The following is a 27,783-nucleotide window of genomic DNA, read 5'->3' on the forward strand; positions in this document are numbered from 1 at the left end:
GGTTTAGGCTTGACTGACTGAGAGGCAGCAGCAGCCTGAGAGTAGGAAGGTGCAACAGGGGTGTCAGTTTGAGAGGTGGATTGGACAGGAGGCTCAGATGGAGAGGTAGAGTGTGAGGCAAGAGGAACAGGTTCAGAGTCAGTCTGTGTTTCCACGGTGCACATGACGGGACGGGACATTACTGCCGAAGCATAGGACCTACTGGGTGTGGGGGTTGCATGCAACTCCTTCACCTTTTTCCTAGCTTCGTAGTAGGAAATGCCCTCAGCTGCTTTCACTGCACAGACCTCCTTCTCCTCCTTCCGCTTGGGACAATCCCTAGAGGAAGTGGATTGTGCGCCCTTGCAGTGAAAACAACGTACCGTCTCCGATGTGCAGCATTCAGCATCATGTCTCTGTGTTCCGCATTTGCCACATACTGACTGGGAAGCCTGACAAGTCTCAACACCGTGCCCATACAATTGGCACCTTAAGCAATGAAGTGGATTAGGGATATAAGGCCTGACGTTAACAATTTCGTATCCAACTTTGACATGGTCTGGGAGTGAACTTTTCCAAAAGTCAAGACATTGGTGGCAGTCTTCGTCCTCATGCCTTCGGAAAATCTAGTGATAAACCGGGCACCGATTACGTCCTGCTGGACAAGTTCCCTTATGATCTCGTCCTCTTCCATAACCATGAGATCCCTGCAGGTGATAACACCCTTGCAGGAATTCATGGCGTGCGGGATCTTCGGCTCGACATCATATGAATGGAATTTACGCAGTTTCATCAAGTCTTTTACCTGGGATGAATTTACTGTTTTAATGAGGAGGTCTCCGTTACCAAGTTTTTTTACTTGTTCCACCTCCCCAGCACAGTAATCAATTGCTTTCTTGATGAGGAAAGGATTGAGACTGCTCAAGGGAGTAGAATCTAGAGCATGTAGGGTGACATACTGGGCGTTATTTACAGGTATGTCCAAGAGATGTGTCTGGGGTCGTTCAGTCTGCGGGCGGTCAGTCCGTGAATCCGTCGGGGTATCGTCAGGACTGCCTCCCCCCCTCAAGGAGGGGGAGGCAGTAGGGCTGTTCGCCATAGGGACCACTTCCCCCGTTAGGGAAGGAGGAGGAAAAACGAGCAAGGGACAAACAACCCGGGACCACACACCTAAGGCTCAAATTGCCCTCTCAAACCACTCCAGGGAGGCCCGACCGTATTAATACACGCCCCAGAGCGATCAGTGGGGGGAACCTCCGTGGGCGATAAGCAAAGGTAATCTCAGTAAATAGGAACAGACACCTACTGTTCCAAACTAATAGGGAGGGGAGGAAAGTTAGAAACTAACTAGCCTAACGTCACCAGAAGGGTAAAAAAAAAAAAAACTAATAGCCAGTGAGGCAGCCCTGAAAGCTAGAGAAGAGAGCAGATGGAAAACACGTATGCATTCCTCACGACCATGCAGCAAAGTCCGCTAGATAAGGCTTAATGCATATTGCCTTATAAAAGGATGTTGTGTAGTTCAAGGTTAAGAAATACAAGACTAGATAATGAGTTAAAGTTAACTGCACATCGCCTTATGACTGAACGCAAGTTTGTCCTAAACATAAATAGCAGCCAGCATTAGTTTATTTCCAGCCTCCCTTTGATTAACGCCATTCAATACGATGACTTTTCTCGGATGGTCCGAGATGCTGTTTTCCGTGGTGTACCGTTTTTCTTATCCAGGAAAGTCTAGGTTAGGATAAGTTTGCCTCAGTATCAAGTTAGTTTAGTTTGTTAGTCAGTTAGGTTAATATGTTACGTTAAGTTAACAAAATAAGGAAAAATGTAAGAATGATCATTCTGGCAAAGTAAAACCTGATGTGTAGTGCAAAAATTGTATACGGCACAGAAATCTTCCTCCGGGACATTATGTACTGAGTGCCAGAGACTCAGAAATACAGAGTTTATCACGATCAAAACAGAGATCTATTTTAACGTTTTATATAACTGTACTAAATTTTTGTGTGCTTTTAAAAGGTTATGATGTTTACGTTATGATGCACAGGCAAATCAATTGTACACGCTTTCGGTGTTAAAGCATACATCATCTTGATTTCTCCATTAAAGGAAAAAATTTTTTACTGTATGATCAAAAGTCAGCTCTTGTAACAGGAACACAAGCATCCATATTTATGAATACTTCGGTTACCTTTTAAGAAAACAGGAGTCGGCTAAAACTTCGAAGCGTTGCAGTTTGGCATTCAGCTGTGAAACTAATATCCACTAAAATGATAACTAAACTTTCTCAAAGTGAAACAAAACAGATTAGTAGAACAGATTTTAAAAGCGTAAGTAAATACATTAATATTTCTGAGGGTGCAAAATGTTCCAAGAAAGAGAGGGCAAATAAATACCACTTTTTTTTGCCGTAATGGCATTTGGTGAGTTGTGTCTAAGATCGCGTCACATTATATTACCAACTATAAATTATTTTATTAGGCTCAGAAAAGACTTTTAGAAATGGAGGCGTCAAGTCCACCCCCTCACTACAAGACATCTCTCGTAAGCTGAATGCTGTACAATTGGCTGGTTACGAGCGAGCGAACGATGTTTACTCTCAGTTAAGTTTGAAAACGAGGGGCCAGGCTCGGCCCAGCCCTTCGTAACCGTTACACTAAGCAGAAACTAGTTACTATACTCCTGTGTGATGTAGAGTTCAAATTATTTCTGCATGTGATTCATTCAGTAAACTTTGTTGTCAACTAAAAACTCACCCATATCGCGTTGGAACCTTAAGTTTTCCAGGCGAGTGTTTGTGAGGAGGGTATAAGTGAAGGAATGTCTTTCGTTCCAGTATAGTTTTCATTGTTCAGCTACCAACATGAAATATTATATCAGAGGGATAATGTGATAATATGGCACTTACTCTCTCGTCACGCGCCCACAAAGCATACTTTACTGGTGTTAACCTAAGTAAAACAAAAAATTCGTCATGACAGTGAAGAGGTTAATGGTAGGGTCTGCAGCAGAGTCACTCATCTAGGCAATGTCAGTGGCTGTAAGATGAAGATTAGATTTTGTCGGAGGTGGTCGTAATATGGTGGTTGTGATGATAACAGAGCTAGTGGTCCGTAGTGGTGGTGGTGATGGTGATCACAGTGCTGGTGGTCATAGTGGTGTTGGTGGTGGTGGTGATAGCAGAGCTAGTGGTCCGTAGTGGTGGTGGTGGTGATAACGGATCTAGTGGCCCATGGTGTTGGTGGTGGTAGTGGTGATAACAGAGCTAGTGGCTCGTAGTAGTGGTGGTGGTGGTAGTGGTGATAACAGAGCTAGTGGCTCGTAGTAGTGGTGGTGGTGGTAGTGGTGATAACAGAGCTAGTGGCTCGTAATAGTGGTGGTGGTGGTAACAGAGCTAGTGGCCCGTAGTGGTGGTGGTGGTGGTGATAACAGAGCTAGTGGTCCGTTTTGGTGGTGATGATGGTGGTATTACTATTGGTGGACCGTGATGATGGTGGTTGTCATCGTGTTAGTGGGCGAGTTAATGATGGCAGTGGCGGTTGTTGTGATAAAGTCTGTTGAGTGATGGTGATAGAAATTGTAGTAGGGTGGTGGCTGGAGGTGGTGGCGATAGTAACTGAAGTGGAGTTGGTGGCTGATAGTGTTGGAGACGGTAGTTGTGGTCGAGTTGGTGGCTGATGGTGGACGTGAAGGTAGCTGTGGTAGAATTGGTGGCTGATAGTGTTGGTAGTGGTAATTATGGCAGAGTTGGTGGCTGATGGTGGTGGTGATGGTAGTTGTGGTAGAGTTGGTGGCTGATGATGGTGGTGATGGTTGTAATAATTTCCGATGAGATTTTTGCTTTCCTTGTTTCTTCTTTGTGTTACTGTTTTCCTGCTTTGTCTTCCTACCAATCTTCTTTACCTCGGCCTCAAGCCTTTATTTATGGGCTTATTGACCTAAAAATTTCCTGTGTCAGTTATCTGAACATTCCTTTCTCAGTATTTATGTTGAGGCGTTTGAAATTATATTAAATCCCCTAATTGTGAGAAGACGAGAGAAATACCATCAATGGACTGGCGCAGCACCACCAGTCGCCAAAATAAACAGCTCAGGACAGGCAAGGTTTCCATCCGGCTTCGTTCTTAAAGTACGAACTGTGCTTTATTCGAACGGGCTCTCTAACCTGTTTCTTCCGTTAACTATTCGTCTCTTTTGAGTTACGAATAGAAATTAAAATACAGATTTGCGTATAAGAAGGAAAATTTGGGAATGGTCAACGAACTTTCCCACATGTGGCAGAGTTGTTTGTTGTTGATGGTGGTGTTTAGATACTTCTGCCAAGGAAGACATCGTTTTGGCTTGGTTTGTCTATGTCCATCTGTCGGTTACATTGCAGAAGACCCACTGGATGGACTACATCGAGCTTATAAGCCTGACTGAAAACCTTCAGAAGAAAAAGTTATTAAATTTGAGGCAATGTCAAAGGTCAAAGTCAGGGTTATGAAAAACATGAAATGGGGGATACTGTTGCTCTGGTCGAGGCACGCACTGAGTGCTCCTGTCGTGGCAGAGTTGATGGTTGATTGTGGTAGTTATGACAGTGTTGGTGGTATTGGTATCGATGAACGAAGCCAAGGGGTTTGATTAGATGGGGAGATTGTAGGTGTATTATAGATTAATGGCTTCCCCTCTGTTACTAGTAGAGTGTAGCGTGGGCTACTGCTAGTAAAATGGTGCGTCGTCGAGTAGAGTGAATAGGTAGGTCTCTCTCTCTTTCTCACCTTCCCTTTCTGTGTATTCTTATCATAAGTGAGGAGAGTTATACAGCACTCTTGGGTTACGGAGTTTATTGTACATAGTTATATCAAAATGTGATTTACAGAGTAAAGTAACGTGACGGCAAACCTCCTAACTGACCCTATATTCTGCCTTCTGCCTTCATTCGTACTCTCGGACTTTCTCTATGACTATGCCCTCTGAAATCTGATAATATATGTGGCTCAGTGGGGATGTGGTGCCTGGTAGATTTCCAAGGTTAGTTTCCATTACATCAGGTAACTGGCTGAGTCTGGTTAACCTGCTCGTATAATGACGTTCTTGTATCATCTGGACTAAAAAGAGATTGTTTGAGATACATTATGTATTAAGACATTCTTGATGGCTTGGAACAACAGAACTGTGGATATACATCATGTGGATTGACATTCCTAGTGAGAAGCTGTGTATGTCTCCAGCAGACACTACATACTGCACACTGTGATTTGAGATATATTCTAGTGCCTTATATATAAGGCCTACATATCGCTAGGTCACGCAAAGCTGTTCTACCAATGCCAGTACATATTGTCATATCATATTAATGCATGTTATTCACATTACTTTGAGATTTTAAGCTTATTAACTGAAATACATATTACTGTGAGGGTAATATAATTGTACGAATATTGTATCGTAACTGCAGTTACATCGTCTTAATGCAATTGTAGTTACATTGTGTAAATGCAACTGCTACGCAAGTGTGGCTGTAACATACTGTACACTAACATCGTGTTAATGCAACCGTCACACAATTGTGGTTGTAATAAAACTGTAGTTACATCAATGTTTATGCAACTGTCACAAATTGTGGTTGTAACAAATCATAGTTAAAGAATTGTAGCAACTGTAATATAATTGCGGTAATGCTAGTATTTGTAGTTATATAATTGTGGTTACATAACTGTAGCAATTGTAACATAACTGCAGGAATCATATGTATAGTCATTCTAGCTACTGCATATAATTGATACTTATGTTTATACTTTATACAATAATAGCAATACAGTGGCAAGTCTACAGTAGTCAGTCGCATCATGAATCAGCCATATGTGAGGTACTTGCTGTCTATTTATGTGAGACATCATAAGTGTTTGGCTTAGTTATGTTGCACAGTTCATATTTAAATGATATTATATTTCACCCTCTATTCTGTTGTATAAAATCAAATATGCATTTTACAATTTGTTCAGTATTCACTTAATTCCCTTTATATCACATATCACTTGATACCATACTTCTCCAATGGCTGTGAAGTCAGTCGAGGTGTATTCACTTTTATGATCATCTTTAGGTAAACGTTGGAAGCATATACATATATGTGAGTGGTGGAGTACAGCACAACACTGCTAGCTTCATTTGTGTTGGGCATTTCCACTTGACTTTCCGTGTAACTATAATATGAAGGATATGTGCGTACTTATATTGTAGTTCTCTGGTCGCACGAGATTGATGTAATGATATATATTGTCTGTCACTGTGTATGTATGTAAGGTTGTATATAAATGAAGTAATACTATTAAACTAATAAAATTAATGTTCAACTCACTGACATTAACCGTGGTTGGAATGGTGAATGTGGTGGTGATGGTGGTGTCTAGCACTGGTTGATTAACGTGTTCATGCTGTTCTCAGCAAATGATGACACTGCTGCTAGTTGCCGCTTTCCCCTGGTAGGAGTGGAATGCAGGTATGGCATGCTGGTTTGGAATGTAGGCTTGTAGTGCAAGTGTGGAGTAGTGTTTTTGTACCCACTCAGCAAATGATGACACACCGCAGTCTTACTGATCCTGAAGGCTCAACACTACTTGTCTTTGTGGTGGCAAAGAGTGAAGGGATATGGTGGGGGGACGAATAGTGGAGTGAGGTGGGATAAGTGGTGCTGGGGTGGTGGAGTAGATGGTGGAGCTCAGCTGTGCTGTGCTTAACTCTGCTGTCACATAGTTCACTCACTTCCTTGTTTGCTTTACTTTTTTTTTTTTATGATCTGTAGACTTGTAGAGTTGTCTTGCAGAGCTTGCTTGTAATTTCTCGGAGAACTTGTTTCTTTTCCTCACTTGTAACTCGTTTCTTCTTACTGTTTACTCGCTTGTGGTTACTTTTATTTTTTTATGTGTCCGACTCTGGACATAGGCTTCACAGCCTGCTCTCAAGGCCCAGTGGTCCTCATGCATACTATACACCTCTACATGTCATCATTTCGGCACTAACATCCACCGTCCATATTGAATACATGCTAGGGCTGTCTCATACAGGACTGGTGTACTGGTATTAGCGAGGGTATTATTACGACATGTCGGTGGGTCTTCTGGTAGATCAGTAAAGTCTGTTTTTGTGAAATTCAAATCCTTAAACTGTTCCCTGCCCCAGCTAGGATTTGAACCTGGGTCCGATAGAACTGCAGGCCACCTCTCTACCGATTGAGCCACCGCCTCCCCCAAATCACAGAGTGTAAATCATAGAGTGTAAATCGTAGAGTTGCGTCCAACATAAGCAGTGTTAATTGATGATTGTTGCTTGTATATGTGGCCAAGTTCGTGGCAGTCGTAGTTACTTGTAGTAGGCTTCTTGTCTTCTTTTTACCGCTCTTCGTTACTGTTGTAATGGTTCAGGAGAGTCTGCTGCTGCATATAACTTGTTAGGCGTAGGATGATTGCATTTGGTTCGTTTTCGCTGCTTCCACAAATGTCGTTTTATGCAGTTTATTGTTGATATTGTGCTGTAAGCGTTGTCTTTTACAGCTTCTATCTTCTTTCCTCATTCACCGCTTGTTTTTTACACTTCGTTTACTGCTGTCGCCTATATCGATGACTTTTCCATAGATAGATGTAGAGAGATAGAGAGATTGGTTGTAAATGTACACTGTCAAAGCACCACCAGTATAAAGTTGTGAGGCGTCGTATGGTTCGAACTTGTTGTTACCACCAATATCGATGAACGTAGCTGACGGGTTTGATTAGATGGAGAGATTGTAGGTGTACTGTAGATTAATGGCTTCCCCTCTATCACCAGTTGAGTGTACCGTGGGCCACTGCTAGTAAAATGGTGCATCATCGAGTAGAGTGAATGGGTATGTTTCTCACCCTCCCTTCCGTGTATTCTGATCGTAAGCGAGGTGAGTTATAGAGCAGTCTTGGGTTGTAGAGTTTATTGTACACAGTTATGTCGAAAAGTGTTTGACAGCGTAACATAGCGTGACTGCAAACCTCCTTGCTGATCCTATCTTCTGCGTTCTGCCCTCGATCGTACTCCTTTTTTCTCTCTCTGACTATGCCCTAGGAAATCTGAGAATATATACAGCTCGGTGGGGATGCAGATTCTGGTAGATCTCCATGGTTAGTTTCCATGACTTCATGTAACTGGCTGAGTCTGATTAACCTGTTCATATCATGAAATTCTTGTCTCATCTGGACTAAAAAGAGATTGTTTGAGATACATCATGTGTTAAGACTTTCTTGATGGTCGGGGGCAACAGGATTGTGGATATACATCATGTGGATTGACATTCCTAGGGAGAAGCTGTGTATCTTTCCAGCAGACACTACGTGCAGCACATTGTGAACTGAGATATATACTAGTGCCTAGATGGCCTGCATATTGGTGCAGAGACTTGTGATAGTGTAGGTGGTTGGTGGCTGTGGTGGTGGTTACATTGCTGGTCTTTGGTGGTGGTGGTGGGGAAGGTGTGGTAGTCCTGATGACTGTTAGTAGTGGTTATGAGTATTTTAGCGATGGTAGTTGTGGATGATGTCGAAGAGTTTGTGGTTGATGATGATGGTTGCCGTGGTGATGTTGATGGTTGGTGGTGGTGATGGTTGTGGTAGAGTTGCCAATAAGTGTGTGAGATGTACTGTAAGCCCATAGGGAATTCAGGCTATTCTTAAAGACTCCGCACAACTACTTATTGGTTGAGAGCTGTGTTACACTCTCAGAGTCTAGTAGACCTCTGTCTCTCTTAATTTTATTGCAGAGAGTGGTATGTGAATTTCTGTACAACTGCAATCACTTTACACTGAGTTAAGGAATTCTCGGCTCTCTACACATAAAACAGTCTTCTCAGCGTTCCCTTGCTGAGTCTGCAAATTCCGCCAGAGGAAACGATCAGTGCCAATTCATCGCGTTCAGGCAGCACCTGAATCGTGGCCACTAAGCAATAAACACTGACTCACTCACAAGTGGTGGTGATGGTAGTGGTGGAGGAATAGATTATGGCTGAACCAACTGTCAATGGTAGTGACTGTCTCAGTGCTGGTGGTAGTGGTGGTGGTAGAGATGTCATTGGTGATGGTGGTGGTATTTGTGGTACTTGTGGTTGAACCGGTAGTGAGTGATGATACCAGCTGTGATGAAGGCGGTGGTTGGTGGTAACGGCGGTAGTTGTACAGACGGTGGTTGTTGTTGGTGGTGGTAGTTGTAGTGTTGGTAGTTTGTGGTGGTGGTGGTGTTGGTTAAACAGGGCCAGTGAAGATGGAGTCTCAGGTAGATAGGGTGATGAATTCGTAATGGTTAATGGTTACAGAGAGTCAGGGTTAGCGTGAAGAATGTTCTGGTGTTAACGTCCGTACCTGCCCACAGCCACGACATTCTCCATCAACAGCACCATCAGGCTGACCAGGAATCCGCCTCCCAGTATGACAAACATTCCCTGAAAATGATATCCTATTAGTACAAGCGTAAAAGATTAATAATATATGTATTTTTTGGTGGTATTAGACCCTTGTATTATACTAGCAGAGGTACCCGGCGTTGCTCGGGCCAATAAGGTGAACATTGTAATCTTGTTTGTTGTAGTTCAATCTTTCCACCCCAGAATGGCCGTGTACCTCTTATGCTTTTGAAGTAAGATTATAAGAGGTCCAGCAACATTCTATTTCAGCTTTTGCAGACTAACGCACGGTATTTCTGTGCACTTGTTTACTCTTACTGGTGACCTCAAATGATCTCAAAGATCAACCTCACATATCGTATGTCCGAACTGGAGGTCATGTGAGTCTCCGTGCCAAAAGTGTGGCTGCTGGGTCCAGTCGTTCGTACGTGTATTACTGGTGACCTCAGATAACCTCCGACTGGCGACCTCAAATGATCTTGGAGGTTAACCTAACATGGCCTATGTCCGAACTGGAGGTCATGTGAGTTTCCATGCCAAAAATTGAGCTGCTGGGTCTAGTCGTTCGAGCGTGTATTACTGGCGACCAAATGACCTCCAACTATTGACCTCAAATAACCTCGGAGGTCAACCTCACATAGCCTATGTCCGAACTGGAGGGCATGAATTATGAATCTTCATGCCAAAAACTGGGCCGCAGGGATAATTGGCGTTGTCCAGGCCAAAAAAGCCAACACTCTACACATGACCTCAAATGATCCCGATCAGAATTTGGACCCCCCAACACCATCCTTGGGTCACCCTGATTCAGAATATATATGGGTGTGGTGGTCTCTGGCCCTTGGTTTGAGCGTGACTGAGGGACATACAAACAACGTGGCCATTTTAAATAAATAGATTTTGCTTTGTGGAGGCTTTCCATCGTAGAGAAGCTTAATGGGGATTGTTTCTAACCTCTTCACGGCGAGAGCTTTCCCAAAATTGTAATAAAATCGTCTGCATGTGGCAAATGTAAATTAAAAACATGTCCTTACAGTAGGGAATTTAAGATGAACTATCTGTTGTTCTCTTACTTGCCCTAAAATTACCTTCTCTCAATCTTCAGTGCTCACTTGTAACAAGTGATTAGCACTAGAACACTATGCTAGTTGCTAGTCACGAAGAACTGCTAGGGCATGGAATTAAGAGCTGCAGTGTTGCCTTATGTATGTGATATTAGTTACAAAAGGATGAAATTCTGGGCCTCTCTTGTGTTATACCATATACTACGGTATCAAATTAATTGTCCTGTCTCTATGCCCCTTAAACACTTGTAAATTCATCAGTTTCTTTAACCGATAATACCTAGCGTCCCTTAAACGAAGTGGGACTAAGAATTTTTAAAAGTTAATCAAAGAGAGAACCACATGATTTGTAGCTATGAGCTTTGAGACAATGAGCCGAAAGGCAGGACCAACAAAATCATTGTAAGAGGAACCATGGACATTATCTGAGATTGTCACGAGCTGAGCTGAAACATCATTAACAACAATCGCAATGAATTAATATCAAAATATAGTGTAGGTGCTATACTGACTGAATGAAAATGTGATGAAACATTAGATCAATAAATATCGTAACAGTGATGAATTATCATTGATTTCTTAAGATATTCTGGTAAGTGTGGTAGAATCAAACAGTGGAAGAGGAATAATGGTTTCAAGTACGCATATTTATCTGTTGACCGTGTGGTGGTAATGCGACCTGGAATGCATCAAATTTTGGCTCAGTAAGCTCGCAGTGCAAAAGTATATACAGGTAAGTAAACGACATGAGAGCGTGGGAAGGGGGGAAAGAATGTCAATGGAATTGATATTTCGCTTGATATAGCTGCATTGCAACAATTTTTAAAAAGAAAAACTTTTTGTTGGTATTGCGTAAGTTTCTAATCATGATTCACTGTTATTCGTGTCGCATAGGAAGATTTTTTTAAATTCATAAGATCAGCAAAGGAGGATGCTCAGGAAAGAGTTGACTCTTGTCTGCATAAAGGAAGGTCCAGCAGGCTTATCATCAGATTTCCATCCACCTAAGGAATGCTGCCCTGTTGCACTGGTGTCTGTTGTCGCTACCTTTGTATCCTACGTGCATTTAATTATGTCTAAAGCGCATCTATGGAACTATTTGTCTGTATAACTATGTAATGCTACAGTAAGTTAACTCACAAACCATAGCTTTTGCTCGTGCTTTACCCCTACCCCAGGCAAAAAAGACCTGTTGTTGGTGGTGGTTTGAAGCCGTTATACACCTCGAGTAACAGAGTCATTGCACGTGCTCTTCGTGTGGTCTAGCAACATTTCGTACAACCACTTAGCACTGAATAGGGAGTGAAGGAACCGTGACCACAACTTCCTCCATCCATGTGCAGGATTGCAGAGAGAGGAGAAATTATGGCACATGGATGGAGTACCTACCGGTACATAGTGTGCCAGTGATTAAATACATTACAGTGCTTCATAACAGCATATAGGACTCTTTTAAATTTCAGTACCCACCCAGACATTAGAGAGAGCCAAAACGGTGCTGACGCTGATAATCTTGGGGGGGTTGTTACACGTGGTTGAGTTGGGCTGCGAGGTGAACAGCCAATAACGGTACAAGCCAGACTCAACCAATACTTCGGCCCTGATAACACAATGTAAACAATTGCTATAGTGCATCTACTTTAACTTGAAAGAAACTGACATGTTAAATATATTTTCATATTTTAAATTTTGGGCTTGCCTTCTCATAGCGACCTGTTTTAAGAATATGAGCTGGAGGTACTTTAAATGTATCCTCATTAATCTGTTTTTTTTTCTTTTTTTTTTTCTTTTCTTTTTTTACAGAGAATGGAAAAATAAAGAAAGAACAATCCATCCACCATAGAACATGTGTTCTCCACAAACATTTTGTAACAGTTGCAGGTGAACTGCTCTAGGTTGAAGTTATGAGAGAAACTAGTCTCGGGAAGCGAGTTCCAATGGGATGCAGTTCGGGAATTATAGGAATTCTGATAGGCAGAAGTTCTCCATTATTGCAGTGTGACAAGTCATGAGCAATACCACATGCCCGCATAGCACAGAGGAAGGCGTGGAGAGGTGGCACATTGGATGGAACTTCGTTTCAGCAACTGACATAAAAATATATGCAAAATAATGCAACGGAGGCAACATTCCATCTTACTTGTAGGGGAGACAGTTCATTTGCAATTGCTGGGTTATTAATTATTCTTATCGCTTTGTTCTGAATGTTGTCAATTTGTTTTAGTGGAACCTCACCACATCCCCTCCACAAGGCTGAGCAATATTGGAGGTGAGAGTGCACATAACTCGTAAATTAGAGCTAATTGCTCGTCAGTCAAGAAGTTACGAATTCTGAACAATAATTCAAGTTTCTTTGAGGCGGTTTTAGCCAGTGATCTAACGTCAATGGTCCAACTGAAGGTATTGTTAGGCAAAACCCAGAGAATTTCATTACTTTTAGAGATAGAAATAATGGCTATATGGAAAGTAATACAGGATTAGGTGACATCTGTCTAATAGTAACTGGATATACTTGGTTTTCCTAGCAGTAAATGAGACAGTGTAACCTTAGATATGTCTTGATTTATGGAGATTGCTGTTCTGAGTTGTGAGTTAGAGATGTCAGACTTTGTGAACGGTTGGTTATGAGTAAAGGATCTATGAAACATTGGCATTTGCATACGAGCGAATGGGATTATGGGTGACGGACAAGAGATGATTGACATGAATGAGGAACAGATTTGGAGCCAGGACAGATCCTTGTTGCACACCGGCATTATCTGGATGGGAATTGGAAAATATATCATGTACCTTTTCTCTGATTCTTCTGTTGCTGATACGTAAGATTAGTAGGACAAAAGATGACAGGCCATAGCAAGGGAGTTTAAGATATCAGGGAACGGTGCCACACTCTGTCAAAAACTTTACTGCATGGATTTCTCCATGTTGATCAGGCAACTGATGGATAGTATGAGTCAAGAGACTGAGTATATCAACAGTGGACCTTTCGTGACGAAGAACATGCTGTCAGTCACTTATTAAGCTGTTGGATGCAAGATGTTTAACGATGTGCCTTTTAATTATAATCTCAATTATTTTACCAAGAGAAGGTGTGATAGCAATTGGTCTGTAATCAGAGGGATCAGAAGAACTTCCATTCTTTGGAATTAGGTGGATATTACTTCTTTCCATGAATTGTGGAATAAAAAAAAGTTCTTATGCATAATCTGAATAATTTAGCTAGAACTGGAGCAAGTTCTGGAGAACAATATTTCAAAAGGTTTGAAGGAATTCCGTCTGGCCCTGAAGATTTGTTGGTTGGTAAAGTGTCTAGGACAGTTAAGAAGTATATATATTTTTTTAATAAATAACAGAACAGAGGAAGGAAGGATTAAAAAAATAATCTAGTATCTAGTTTGTATCTTTAATGGAACAATTTCGAGAAAGTCAAGTTCTTGTACACTGAAACACTGAAAATTTGTTCATACTTGCTACATACAGGCGATTTTATTCTTATGTAAGTCCTCTTTTACTAAAGGGGTTAAAGAAGGATGTCTGTAACTTCACCATTTAGAAAAATCTTACATAAACAGAATAAAAGATGTGCAGTAGAGTGTAACGCCCAATCCCTACTTTTGATCTAAGGGTCGATTGCTTGATTTTGCCTTGTGATTCTGACCTTCGATCTGTTGTTCTAAAAACGGAAATATTTCATCCTTGCAAGACCCTTAAGCTTCCAATAAGTTCAGTCCAGATCGGACCTTGCATGCGATCTTGACCTTTGACCTTTCTCTAAAACGAGGAAGACCCACTGGTGGACATTTAACCCTTTCAACAAGTCTGATCAAAATCGAATCAAAATTGAATTATTTTCCTAAACACACACACACACACACACACACACACACACACACACACACACACACACACACACACACACACACACACACACACGCACACACACACACACACACACACACACACACACACACACACACACACACACACACACACACACACACACACACACACACACACACACACACACACACACACACACACACACACACACACACACACACACACACACCGGGCAAAACAATAACTTCGCTCTTTTGCTCGTGCAGGTGTAATAATCTGGAGGCAGCAAGAATGAAATACAGACTTCTTCGGGTTGAAGGTGTTAAATACTCACACTTTATTTAAGCCTGGGATAAGAAGGCTGTTTTTTCTGGTAACCATGGCAATGGGCGTGGGCATGTAGGTGCTGAAAGACAGGTAGAAGTCACACCTTCCTGGCAAGAGGAAAGGAAGAGTGAGCTAAGTTTGAGGCAGGTATCAGCATCGTATAAGAATTGTTGTCGTACACTCATCTGAAGTGTGAATCCAATAGACTGCAGGCTGAAGTTGCCCCCTCTTTCAGTCCTTTGGGGGATAGGGAAATAGCTTAAGGACGTTTGCATTACGAAGCAGTTGAGCAGCATGGTTATCCGGTTACCACAACATAAGGGTGTCCCTCCGTAGCACCGTTAAACTCTTAAGCTCCTGTATCTCAATATCAGGTAAATAAATTGCATGGCATTAGCTGGAATAAAAATACTGGAAGTTTCTCGACCATAAGAGGGCTACTGGTGACAATATTAACACTTTCAGGCGTCTCTGACTCACTGGACGCTGATTAAAATCGCCTGGCTTTACTTGAAATATAATGCAAGAGTTGTCTTGACAAAGGAAGGGCTATTGACAGAATTAGCGATCTAAGGCTTCTATGACACACCAACAGGCAAATAAACCCATTTGGCATTACTGAAATGGAATACTAAAATCCCCTCATTTGGCACTACTGAAATGGAATACTAAAATCCTCCAGATCGTGAGACGGTTGAAACCATACAACCTGTAAGTGAGAATTCAGGTGGAATCATCTTGCTGTGGGTCAAGTCAGCTTCAAAGAGAACGTGCGTTCCGTCCCGCACGATGGTCCTCATACTGCTGGGGAGTTCAGAGAACTTGTTGAACACTACTCGATCCGTGCCCAGTAGATCACCTAATTCTCGGAAAATGCCTGACTCTGCCAGCTGTAAAGACATATAAAAATAAGCTTCGGTTATAAATGGTCTTCAATTTATCTTTTTCAACAATGCATCCATTTTAAAGTGGGATGGTTAATTCAGGTTAGTAGAGACTTTCTTTCTGTATGGAACACACACACACACACACACACACACACACACACACACACACACACACACACACACACACACACACACACACACACACACATTGGGCATCTGAAAACATGACATACTAAGTTTGGCTGGTGATTCTTGGGCTGATTTTAAGTAACTGTTGTGAATTTGTTCCATTTCAATCTAGCATTTTTTACAAAAACTATACCCTACAGGGTTGTTTTGTGACAATTTATATTGCCTCTGAAAACAAGAGACAGCAAGGGTCTTGTTTTTCTGTCGATTATCTTGGTTTTCTCATCCATTTCTTGTGTCATGTGGGAATTGTGTAGGGTGGCACAGTGGTTCTTGACAGCGGTGTGGCAATGTGCAGCTCCCTCGGATTCCTGTTCACTAATTTCTACATGGAGACCATCGAATCGAGACTCCTTGCTACTAGTCGACGACACCTTCTTTCGTATCAGGGACCTTCAGGAGCTGCAGGACAGCAGACAGCACTTCATCGGTGCCTCTGGACTTAACTTCTCTTATGAAGAAGCTCGTGATGGACGCCTCCCCTTCCTGGACAACTCGTCACCCCACACAACATAGGATTCAAGACAACAGTATTCACCAAGTCCACGAACAAAGGACTCTGCCTGGATGGAGATAGTGAGTGCCCCTGACGTTACCTGTGTTCCATCATTAGCGCCTACGTCAGAAGAGCTCTCTCCCACTGCACCACTTGGAAAGACGCCCACCAGGAACTAGAACGCGTGACCCAAGTCCTTGTTAACAACGACTACACATACATCGACGTAAGTAAGAGACACCTGGACAAATGGCATACTGACCAACACGCAACTACACCCACAACTGGCGAACACAAGATATACTAGTGAAACTACATGCCTGCACACTATAGGACAGATGAGATCATCAAGGATACTGCATACAGAAATGTACATCCGACAGACCCAGAACAACACATTGGTCTCATCATCAACTATGAGACAAGGAAAACAGCCCACTTTCTTCTTCGTGATCGACTCGCCGTGACCAAGACTCCCCTTCAGGAGGACCATGTCATTCGCCAGCACAACTGCAACAGTGAGGAATGTGGACCTCTCTCACACAATCTAATGACACAGACCAGACTATCAAGGTGCCTCACCTGTCACCTACAGAATGGAGCCATCAAGAACCACGGTGCTACCCAACACAACTCCCACCTGACACAAGACCTGGATGATAACACCTAGATAATCGACAGAGAACAAGACCCTTGCCGTCTTTTGTTTCCAGAGGCAATCTACATTATCACAAAACGACCTTGAATAAACAAACAAGTCGAAAATTTTCAAATCCTACCATCCTCAAAACACCACATAGACTGAGCCAACATGGCAGCCAATGGGCGTTCAGCTCTGCCCATCTGGCTCCACCTGATCCACCTGAATCACATATAAGCAGCCACCCACGACAAAACCATGATCCTGATACCAACTAGTGTTGTGTGCAGACCTCTGGCCTGTGTGTCTCATGCACTGGACTCTGCCTCATTCATAGAGGAAGCCTTTTTGGCAGTTTTACCCATTTTTTGCTGTTGTGGGACTTGGCCTCTGGCACTGAAGAGCTTGCTTTTGTTTTTGCATTTTCCAGATTTTTACTGGGACTCTGTCTCAGACAGATAGACACTATTTTTTTCGGCCTGCTGCCTAGTGTCCCTCACTGTAGTATGACGCCGAACCCTGAAGGGGTGCTGTTAAGGCACTTCTACGAAGGGGTGCCTTAGAGGCCTGGTTTTAGGAGGCAGTGAGGGTGTCTCTGAAAGTATAGGGAAGTCCCTCATGGGGATGTGACGGGTCTCCTGCAGGGTCCTTTAGAGGGCGGGGAGGATAGGCCCCCATTCCCGTAGAGAATTGCCCATTTTTTTTTTCTCGCCTGTGTGCCGTTAGGCACGCAGGCGTCTCAGCCCTCTTGGCCCTCTGGGCCGTCCCTCATCCCCCGCATCATGCCTTATAAGCCACGCCCTCCCACCCTCATCAAACCCCATGGGTCTAAACCTACTGTCACTCCTTCTGCCTCCACCACTTACACCAAGGCTTGCGCTCCAGCCAACAAGCATGGGCCCTTCGCTACCACCTCCTCTCCCTCTCAGCACTTGTTGCTAAGGGTAAATCCCCCATCAACACCCACCCATCGGGTGCTGAGCACCCCCTCCTCCTCTAGCTTGGATTCCTTCCCCGGGGTTTCCCCCACCCATACTCCAGGTTGGGACCAGTACTCTTCCTCCACTCCGACTCCTACTACTTCTACCACTGCCACTTCTGCCAACCGATTCTCCAACTCTGCCCCTATTCATGAGCAGATGGAGGCCGCAGATGCTGATGCCCCTGAACTCATCCCAGGCACTTCTGCCCAGAACTCTACTGCTCCTGCCTCCATCGATGACGAGGGCTACACTCTAGTTAGGAGGAAGGGCCGGCATCCCACGGGTGCTAACCAGGGAAACCCCCTTATTCCTACACCCAGCACTGTGAACCCCCGGAGGGCTTTCCGCAATCCCGCCCTTCAGTAACTGTTGTGGCTTGCCCTCCACCTGCTTCCCCATACCCGACCTTTTGTATCTCTGTTCAACAAGGTTACGGTATGAGCTGTGATGCGGTGATAGCTCTGGAAAAGACTCTGCCGGGGCTAAATGCTCCAGTACCATGGGGAAGGACGGAAGCTTTATCAATGTGCCACTGGAGGAGCAATCCTACTACCTCTTGCAAGCTGCTGCCCTTGACGAGACCTTCACCATCAAACTTGTCAAGATAGCACCAGGCATCAAAACCACCAAAGCGGTTGTGATGGACTTCCTGCTTGCCTGGGACTCGAAACTCCTCTGGCACGATCAGATGGAGGAAGCTGTCCACTGTCAGAGAGTGAGAAGTCGGGAGGAGACTTGTCAGGTGGTTGTCACTCTCCGCTGTCCTCTTCTACTGGAGCTCCATCTGGGCAACTGGGGCACCTACCACCTATGCCCCTTCACCCCAGAACCCCTTCAGTGCTTCTGGTGCCACTGCTACAGCAGTCACAGGGCAAGTTGCAAACGTCCTGCCATGTGCAGCATGTGCAGTGGGAACTATGGCACATGTCTGCCTCACCATTTTCAAGGCCAGGGAGACAATTGTTACCCGCTGCCCAAACTGCACCAACAGGTACCATGCATGACATCTGAGGTGCCCGTCCAGGGTAGCTCTGGTGGAACAGGGCCGCCACTGTCAGGTAAACTGGGTGCAGGAGCAACAGCACATTTTTGTCACCCCTGCTCCCCAAGGAACTTTCGCCTGGGGTTCTCAGAAGAAGGCAGTGGCCCCACCGCCTACCCCACCAATATCAGACGCCTTCCCACCTCTCCGTGCCCCTCAGCCCACCGCCCCCACCTCGACCGCTTCTCCCCCCCCCCCCACTCAGACCACAACTTCTGCTCCTATCCTTCCTTCGCCTCCCAACACATGCCTCAACTCAGCGTTGCTGCAGATTATTTTCACTGTGGAAGAGCTCAGAATGCAGTGCAGGGAGATAGCGCTGTCAGTGGCGCAGATCAGGTGATGTCCTGGGCTGACCACTGGACACCCAGCCCCAGGTAAAGACCATGGACAACATCGTCCAGCATGTGGTTGAGACGAAGCTCCTCCCCCCTGCCCACCATTCCACCCCTGCTCCACAGCCCCTGGCACCAGTTCCTGACTCCACCCCCAGCCTCACTTGCCTCTCCCGCTGCCTCAACTGCTTCCACGTCCAACCGTTGCGCCAGGGCTCATGCCTGCCAAGGCTGCAATAGAGGCAGAGCGGAACGTCCTCCATCTCCCCACGGAGGACGCCCCTCAGTCTCCCAGTCAGCCTCAGTCACCACGGCCCCTCTCTGAGTCTTGCAGTGGAACTGCATAGGGCTTGGAGCAAACTCTCCCACCTCCAAGAGATGGCAGCCAGAGAGGATGTTCACGTCATCCTCCTGCAGACCCTTCTTCCCCAGGACTCCACTTTTAGACTTGTGGGTTTCAAGTGTCACTTTCTCCCCATGATCCAGGGTGCAACATGGGGATGTGGTGAAGGATCACATCCCCTGTGATGAATTTGTCCCTCCTGCATCATGTGGAGAGAGCGTTGAGATGTAGGGTGTTGTTCTGCAACTCTTCACCGCCTCCCTTAACATCTTCAACACATAGGGGAGCCGCGATAGCGCTCTTGATCTCAGGGAGATTCTGGCCCTTGCTGCTGCTGAACCCTTGCTAATGAGGGCAGACTTGAATGCCCACAACCATATCCTCTCCTCGCTCCCACCTAACAATGAGGCAGGGTGGCATCTTGTCATGACTCTTGAGGAAATTGCAGACGTTTCCCTACTCAATGACCCCAATGAGCCAACTCACGTGAGAGGAGGTTGTCTGGACCTCACCCTCGTTTCCTCTACTTTTGCCAGTGCATCTGCGTGGTCCCTCCACCCCTTCCTCACCAGTGACCACTTTGCCATGGTAATGGAACTGCAAGTGGTGACCATTCCACCCTCACAGCCACCGCCATCCCATTGGTACCTGTGCAGAGCTCACTGGCGTGAGTACAAGGAGGCTGTTGAGGCCCACCTTGGAAACATCTCCCCCTGCCTTTCTCTTGATGGTCATACAGAGTCTGTTGCCCTTGCCCTCCACCATGCTGCTGCAGTCAGTATCCCTGTCTCCAAGCCCCCTGCCTTTCCCGTCAAAGACCACTGGTTCCTTGACGATGGAGTCAGTGAGCTGAATCACAGGCTAAATGCTGCTCACAAGGCACACCGGAGACAACCCTCCTCCATCACCAGGACTTACCTGGCTGCAGTAGCGTGTCATGCATCGCAAGAAAAGGGCGTATTTGGGACGAGCCATGCATAAGATGGTGCAGATTGCCTGATTCACACTCCTTCCTAAAGGAGATGTGGTCAAAGATCTGGCCCCCCAGGCCACCTTCTCATCCTGATCCTGCACATGAGGCTCATCACCCCAGTACTACTTTTGCTGTGAGGACCTTTTTTTTTTTTATGCAAAGAAGAAGGAACCAAAGGCCATGAGCCCACAATAACAGTTCCATCCAAGAAAAAAAAATACAATAGAGAGCCAAATTCAAGATCCATTCACTTCGAGATGCCTGGAAACACTGCATTTGAAAGACTGGAGATCATAGGCAGCAGGAAATACAGACAGAGGGAGACAGTTCCAGAGTTGACCTGTTGCATAAATGAAGGACAGGGAATAACGGTTAACTCTTGCATTAGAGAGTTGGACAGAAAAGGGTTGAGAGTTTGCTGCTAGACGGGTGCTACATGCCTGTTGTAAAGGTGAAGGAATGCATGCAGACAGTTCAGAGGAACAGTGACCATTAAAGTAGTGATAGAAAAAACATAAAGATGCAACAGTGTGGCGAACAGACAGAGGTTGAAGGGGGTCAGTAAGAGGAGGACAGTTAATGAAACGAAAAGCCTCTGACTCCACCCTATTGAGAAGAGCTGTATGTGGGGAGCCTCCCCACACATGAGAGTTGTACTTCACACAGGGGCAGATAAAACCCCTGTATAGAGTCAACAACTGTGCAGGGGTAAAGAAAGAATGGAGTCGGCTTAGCACACCCAATCTCTTGGAAGCAGATTTTACAAGAGATGTAATATGATCTTTCCAAGATAAGTCCCAAGTAAATGAAACCCCAAGCATGTTCAAGGATGATGCAGGATTAAGCTGAATATTATCAAACATTAGTGGGTATACCTGTGGAAGATTTTGTCGGGTTGATAGGTGTAAGAACTGAGTCTTAGATGCATTAAAAACAACCAGATTATTTTTACCCCAGTCAGAGATACGAGCCAAATCAGATGTTAGGTGTACCATAGCCTCATCCCTTGTTTGTTGAAGTAACTGCTGAGATGGGCATTGCAGGAACTGCATGGAAAGGTGAAGGGTGGAGTCATCAGCGTATGAATGGAGGTACAGCTTAGAAGGTCATTGATGATTAAAAGGAAGAGAGTTGGTGATAGGACAGAGCCCTGAGGAACACCACTGTTGATAGATCTAGGAGAAGAACGGTGGCCGTCTACAACAGTGGCTATAGAACGACCAGAAAGGAAGCTAGCGACAAAGGTACAGATAGAAGGATAGAAACCATAAGAGGGCAGTTTGGAAATTAAAGATTTATGCCAGACTCGATTGAAAGCCTTTGAGATATCACGTGCAATGGCAAAGCTTTCGCCAACGTCCCGAAAGGAGGATAACCAGGAGTCTGAAAGGTAGGTGAGAAGATCGCCAGTGGAACGTCTCTGAAAGAACCTGAACTGACAATCAGAAAGAAGGTTGTGATAGGAAAGATGCCTTAAAATTTTTCTATTCAGAACTGACTCGAAAACTTTTGAAATACAGGACATTAAAACAATTGGATGATAGTAGGAGGGTTGGGAGTGGTCACCCTTCTTTGGGACTGGCTGAATGAGAGCAAACTTCCAGCAAAAAGGAAACATCAAGTTGACAGACAAAGACAAAAGAGTTTGCCTAGGCATGGTGTAAGCACTGAAGCACGTTCTTGAGAACAACAGGAGGGACTCCATCAGGCCCATATGCCTTGTTAGTATTGAGGCCAGTGATGGCAGAAAATACATCAGCTGAAGAAATTTTAATGTCAGCCATGAGGAAGTCAGAGGGGGAAAGTGATGGAGGAACAGCACTGGAATCATCTAAGGTGGAATTGGAGGAGAAAGTCTGTGCGAAGAGATCTGCTTTATCAGTAGAAGAAATAGCTACAGAACCATCAGAGTAGAAAAGAGGAGGGAAGGATGATGAGATAAAGTTGTTAGAAAGGTTTTTGACAAGGTGCCAGAAGGAGCGGGAAGAATTCGAGTTGGAGAGTTGAAAGCATTTAGTACGGATGAAATTATTTTTAGCAGAACAAAGAACAGACTTAGCACGATTCCGGGCAGAAACGTAAAGATGATGTGATTCTGGGGTGGGTTGGCTCCGATACCTTTTGTAGGCCCTCTCCTTGTTGCGGACAGCATTAGAATAAGCATGATAAAACCAAGGCTTTCTTGAGTTAGACAAAGGATACGAGAAAGGAGTGTATGCTTCCATGCCCGAGAGAATAACCTCCATAATGCGCAAGGCACACTCAGATGGCTCCCGGCCATGGAAGCAATAATCATTCCTTCCCCAGGTGGTCAGGGATGTGCAGGTGTGCCTTGGGGGCTTGAGGAGGGACTCCGTGGATGCAGTCTGTGCATGCCAAGCTGTTAATGATCACCTCTTTACCAACAGGGAACTGGACAAGACCCTTCACAGCAGGGGAGATACAGCCCTGGGTGCAGATGGCCTGACCTACTCCCTCTTTGCAGGCTTTGGACAGATGGGCAAGTCTGGCATTCTTCGTTTAATTAATCACTCATGGGTGAAGGGATGCCTCCCAGGATCTTGGAAGACTGCCGTCATCCACCCCATCCCTAAGCAACACAAGCCTGGTGCCATGTGGCCTATATCCCTCCTCAGTTGCATGGCAAAGACATCTGAGAGACTAGTTTTTTCTTGACTCACCTGGAAATTAGGCTCTTTGCACCCTTGGCTCTTTGTCTTCCCGCCAGACAGAGGTGCCCCACAGTGCCTTGCCTCATTTGTGGGTGAGCTGAGAAATGACAAGGGAATGGCCATCTTCCTTGATCTTGAGAAGGCCTTCGAGTTAGCTGAGCCTGATGTGATCTTGGCAGCTCTTACAGGGAGAGATATCTGTGGCTGACTCCTCTCCTGGATTTGAAACTTCTTTGTTGGCCATTCTGCCAAAGTCCTCTGTCAGGGCCGGCTCTCTCCCTCCTACCCACATGTGAACGGCACTCCTCAAGGCTGTTTGCTCAGTCCTCTCTTGTTTAACATCGTTTGTTGAGGATCTGCTGTCAATCGGCTTTGGTGGGGGCATCACCATGCTCTGCTATGTAGATGGTCTCTCCCTTGTTTTCTCCCATAGGGACTGCTATCATCATGCCCCAACTGCTCTAACCTGCCTCCATGACAGATGCTGCAAACTGGGCTTCAAGATTAGTCTTGAAGAGATCACAAGCCTACTCTTTGGCATACGTCTCTCCGAACATCCTCTCCACCTTGGGGGCCATCAGCTCAACTTTGTTTGCAGCCATCAGTACTTGGGGGTGTGGTTTGACAGTCACACGTCTTTCTCCACTAGTGTCAGGTACCTATGGGAGAGAGCCACCCCCAGGATCTCAGCAATCAAGGCCCTTTAACGTTGCAGCCTTGGTGCCTCCTATCGCATCCTTAGGACTTTCTACTCACAGATCATACGTTCCTTTGTGGATTACAGTGCCATCTGTTTTGTAGGGCTTTCTGGGACACAAGTGCGCTCCCTTGAAGTCCTACAAAATGCCGCGCTGCATGTAATGCTAGGGATTCCTGTTTGGGTGCGACTAGAGAACATTAGGACAGAAAGTAGCTTCCCATCCCTTCAGCACAGAATCTGGAGTCAATCGACAGCGGTTTCTGTCCAACTTTGCAGACTTAGGCTGCAGCTGCCTTCTCCTTGCTCTTGCAGTGCACCCTTGCCGGGCCTCCCAACCTTCACCCAAGAAGGGACTGGGCACAATCCACTACGAACATCATCCGCAGTCTCGACGTTACCGATGCCTTTCAGGGCAGTCCTGACCTCCCTGATCCTAATACATGCCCTCCCCTCCATGGCTGCCCCCCATGATCCAGTGTCTTGCACCCTCCAAAGCCTGCCTCAGAGCATCTCTGCCTGCCCTTCTCCATCAGGATGGCTTCCGGAGAATTGCTTCTCTCTGGCTCCCAGAGATCATGGAATACTTTACCAATGGGTCTATCTCTGCTGAGGGGTCAGCTGGTGCTGCATTCTTCAGTGAAGGCTGTGTTGGGACCTGGAGGCTCCCCTCTGGGACCTCCCTGTACGAGACAGAGCTGGTAGCCATCCTTGGCACTCTCAGACATGCACGCCTACACCAATGTCGGCGCATAGTCATCCATACCGATTCACTCTCGCCACTGTATGATCTACAAGCACAGTACTTCACTGACGTTGTGCACCTTCTGACCTCAATCGCAGCCGTGGTTGACTCCATTGCTTACCGTAGTGGGGAGGTTTTCTTGCACTGGCTGCCCGGCCATGTAGGTTTCACTGGCAATGAGAGAGCCAATGCCGCTCGCCCGCTCCACTACTACTCTCCCCAACATCACTTTCCCCCCTGGGGCCTAACCTCTCCCACATGAAACGTGAGGTCCACCTAGCCATCTCACGCCTCACCCATGCAGACCATGAAGCTTGAGTGGTGGAGGCCTCCCACTCTGCCACTTGGCACACCCGGGCTGCAAGCTACATGCCACTTGCTCTTCCTCCTCACATTCCCAACTCATTCATTGCACCCATCCTCATAGCCAAGGCACCTGCCTCCCCCATTTTTTTTTTTTTTTTAGATCAGCTTACTTCCTTGAAGGGCCCTACTAGGCCCATGTTCTCCCATGGGAGACAGATCTCCATGAAGAAGAAGAAGAAGACAAAACCATCATTCCCAGTCAAGCAGTGGTATCACTAATGGAACCTTCGATCCAGCACCCTGCTCGAATCCCGAACTTGGCAACACGATCCCGAAGACTTCATCCCGACTTGCTACCACACCACTGCAGATATACTACATGACTTCTCAGGTAGCTGTATACTGCAGCAAGGCAGAACAGGTGCCTGCTCCCACATACATTCCATTCTTAACACTCCCCTCGCACGCCCCCCCCCCTGACAATTACCCACACTCAAATCCAATACACTATATCCTCTATCCTTTGACATCTTTGCCCAACCACTCCACAGAATTTCCTGTTACTCCACTACTGGCAAACTAAACCCTGAGGTAAGGCCGTTTAGGGTCACTAGGTGACTGGGGAGCCATGGAGTGGCAGGAAGGCAAACCACTGATACGGTTAAGTTCCCCATGAAAGGCTGTCTGCTGTAGGTGCAGGGGATCCCTCCTCATGATGCCCTTTAGAGAGTGGGGGAGGTTAAACCCCAGCACTGAGGACCACCAGCATAGGTAGGCAATAACTTTCTCTCCCTTTTTACCGACACAATGAGCTCCCAACCCTGTCCAATGATCAACACCTCTACAGGAGCCATTCAGATAATCACCTCCCCGAGGCAGCTGAAGAATGGCAGCAGGAAGCCTCCATCCTTCACCACACTCTACAGCACTTCGAAAAAGACCCAGTCCCTTAAACATATCTCTGACCCTAAATGACCAAGAACCCCAGACACCTCAGAAGAAGATCTCAAGAAACAGAGTGCTGATAATCCTGATCCAGCAAGCCCTACTGGAACCTCTGACAAAGATGACTTTTTCTACCCTTCACAAGGAAAGACACACCTCGACATGGATGTGGATGTCACTCCTGCACCCTCCACTAGCCTCAACAGCTCAAGTACAGTGATCTCACATCCTAATCCCGACAACCACCTTCCTCACCGAGGTCAAGCCGGTGCCATGCACTCTTCCCAAAGCACAGAGGAAGACGATAGCTTCATACTTGTCACAAAGAAAAACAAAAACAGAGGGGACTAGACCCAGCAAACCATGCCGACTAATGACTCCACCTATCCTACCACCCCTCAGAACTTGGGAAATGAAAATGTCTCAGCCAGAAGATCTCGCCAACCCCATCAATGTCCCTCACCACGAATAGTGCCCGCAGTGTCTGTGAGACCCCAGCCTTGCACAGACACCTCCTACCCAACCTTTCTGGTCCCAAAACATGATGCCTTCCCGACGACTGCAGAACTGGTGATGGCTCTAGAAGATGAACACCATGACCTCAGGTTCTCACAATCAACAAGACGAGACTACAGCCTAGTGTTAAACCCCCCCGACAGCTCATCTCTGGAGATCCTCCAGTCCTGTTACACAGCTGCAGGGAAACCTATAATCATTACCAAAATAGACTCAAACCTCACCACATGAAAAGCCATTCTCATGGAGTTCAACCAGTAGCTACGCCTAGACCACATCCTCAAGCATCCACAAGTGGGGAACGCTGAGCAGTGTCAGATGAAGGGGGTTGCAGCCAAACAAGTTCTCATCACCTTGCGAGGCACCATACCACAGACCCTCAATCTAGGCAACTGAGCAAGTATTACCTCATATAATACTCCCCTGAGCCACTCAGGTGCTTCAACTGCCAATGGTTCGGCCAGCACCTGTCGGAGTGCAAGCATCCACCAAAATTCGCCATCTGCAGTGGGAGACACAACACTGAACAGTGCCTCAGTAAATACAAGGCCAAACAGCGTGTGACCAAATGCCTGAATTGCGACGGACACCATCACACATGGAAAGAGTAAGAAGGAACATCGAGGGCCAGACAAAGTGGGTGTTAGAGAAATTAAAGACGTCTCCAGCCCCCCCAGGCACATTCGTCTGTGGACAGCAAAAAAGCACCCCCAGCATCTCACGTCCCGAGCAGAATTCCCCCCTCTCCCTACATGCCAACCTCATCTCAGTGTATCCAATGCTCTGCAACCAAATCCAGCCACTTTCAACTGACTTCCACAACTCACAGCCACCCCTCCACCAAACGAAGCCAACTCACCCATGGAGAACTCACCTCAAACCACTACACTCTCACAACCCCCCTCCCCACCAACGACAACAACCTCCTCCTTCACCCAAACCACCCGTGTCATCCAGCCAGGACAGATCATTGTCCATCCGGAGTCCTTCCGCATGCTTGGCCGAGACCTTGGGAAGGCCATAATGATGGTCTTCAGCATACAGCTAGGCCAACCCCTGAATCCCACAGCACTATACCCCATAGCAGACGAAACAGAAGATGAGTGGGTTAAAAATTCATACCCCTGCTCCGATATCAATGCTCTCCCCAGACAGAACCAACGATCCTCCCAGACCAGAGTAGAACCCGAGAACCCAACCCCTCACCCTTCCTACTCAGCTCCATCCCCGACCATTCAGAAACAGAAAACCAATGAACACAAAAGGAAAGCCAACTCCAAGGAAGACAAAAGGGAAAGCCGGGCACACTCACAATCACCACTGGTGACCAAAGAACCCCAATCACCAACAACTTTGAAACCCACCAACACGCCACCAATGACCACAGGGATCCAAGAA

General features: G+C 45.8%; 2 protein-coding genes across 2 annotated transcripts in view; both read right to left on the reverse strand.

Moving 5' to 3' along the window:
• LOC145407481 (putative glutamate receptor) overlaps positions 1-27,783 on the reverse strand; it is a 455,848-nt gene that overhangs the window by 343,613 nt on the left and 84,452 nt on the right. The gene's annotated exons all lie outside the window — the stretch shown is intronic.
• Positions 9,332-27,783, reverse strand: part of LOC145406108 (glutamate receptor 4-like) — a 100,256-nt gene continuing 81,804 nt past the window's right edge. The window contains exons 6-9 of the mRNA XM_080277310.1: positions 15,326-15,506; positions 14,624-14,723; positions 11,920-12,049; positions 9,332-9,424 (exon numbers count right to left, since the gene is read on the reverse strand). Of these exons, the coding sequence (XP_080133436.1) occupies positions 9,332-9,424; positions 11,920-12,049; positions 14,624-14,723; positions 15,326-15,506 (504 nt within the window). The remainder of the gene's footprint in view (positions 9,425-11,919; positions 12,050-14,623; positions 14,724-15,325; positions 15,507-27,783) is intronic.

The sequence above is a fragment of the Coenobita brevimanus genome, chromosome 8 (assembly GCF_032717465.1).
Source record: "Coenobita brevimanus isolate Jiangsu-jjx chromosome 8, ASM3271746v2, whole genome shotgun sequence".
NCBI classification, from domain to species: domain Eukaryota; kingdom Metazoa; phylum Arthropoda; class Malacostraca; order Decapoda; family Coenobitidae; genus Coenobita; species Coenobita brevimanus.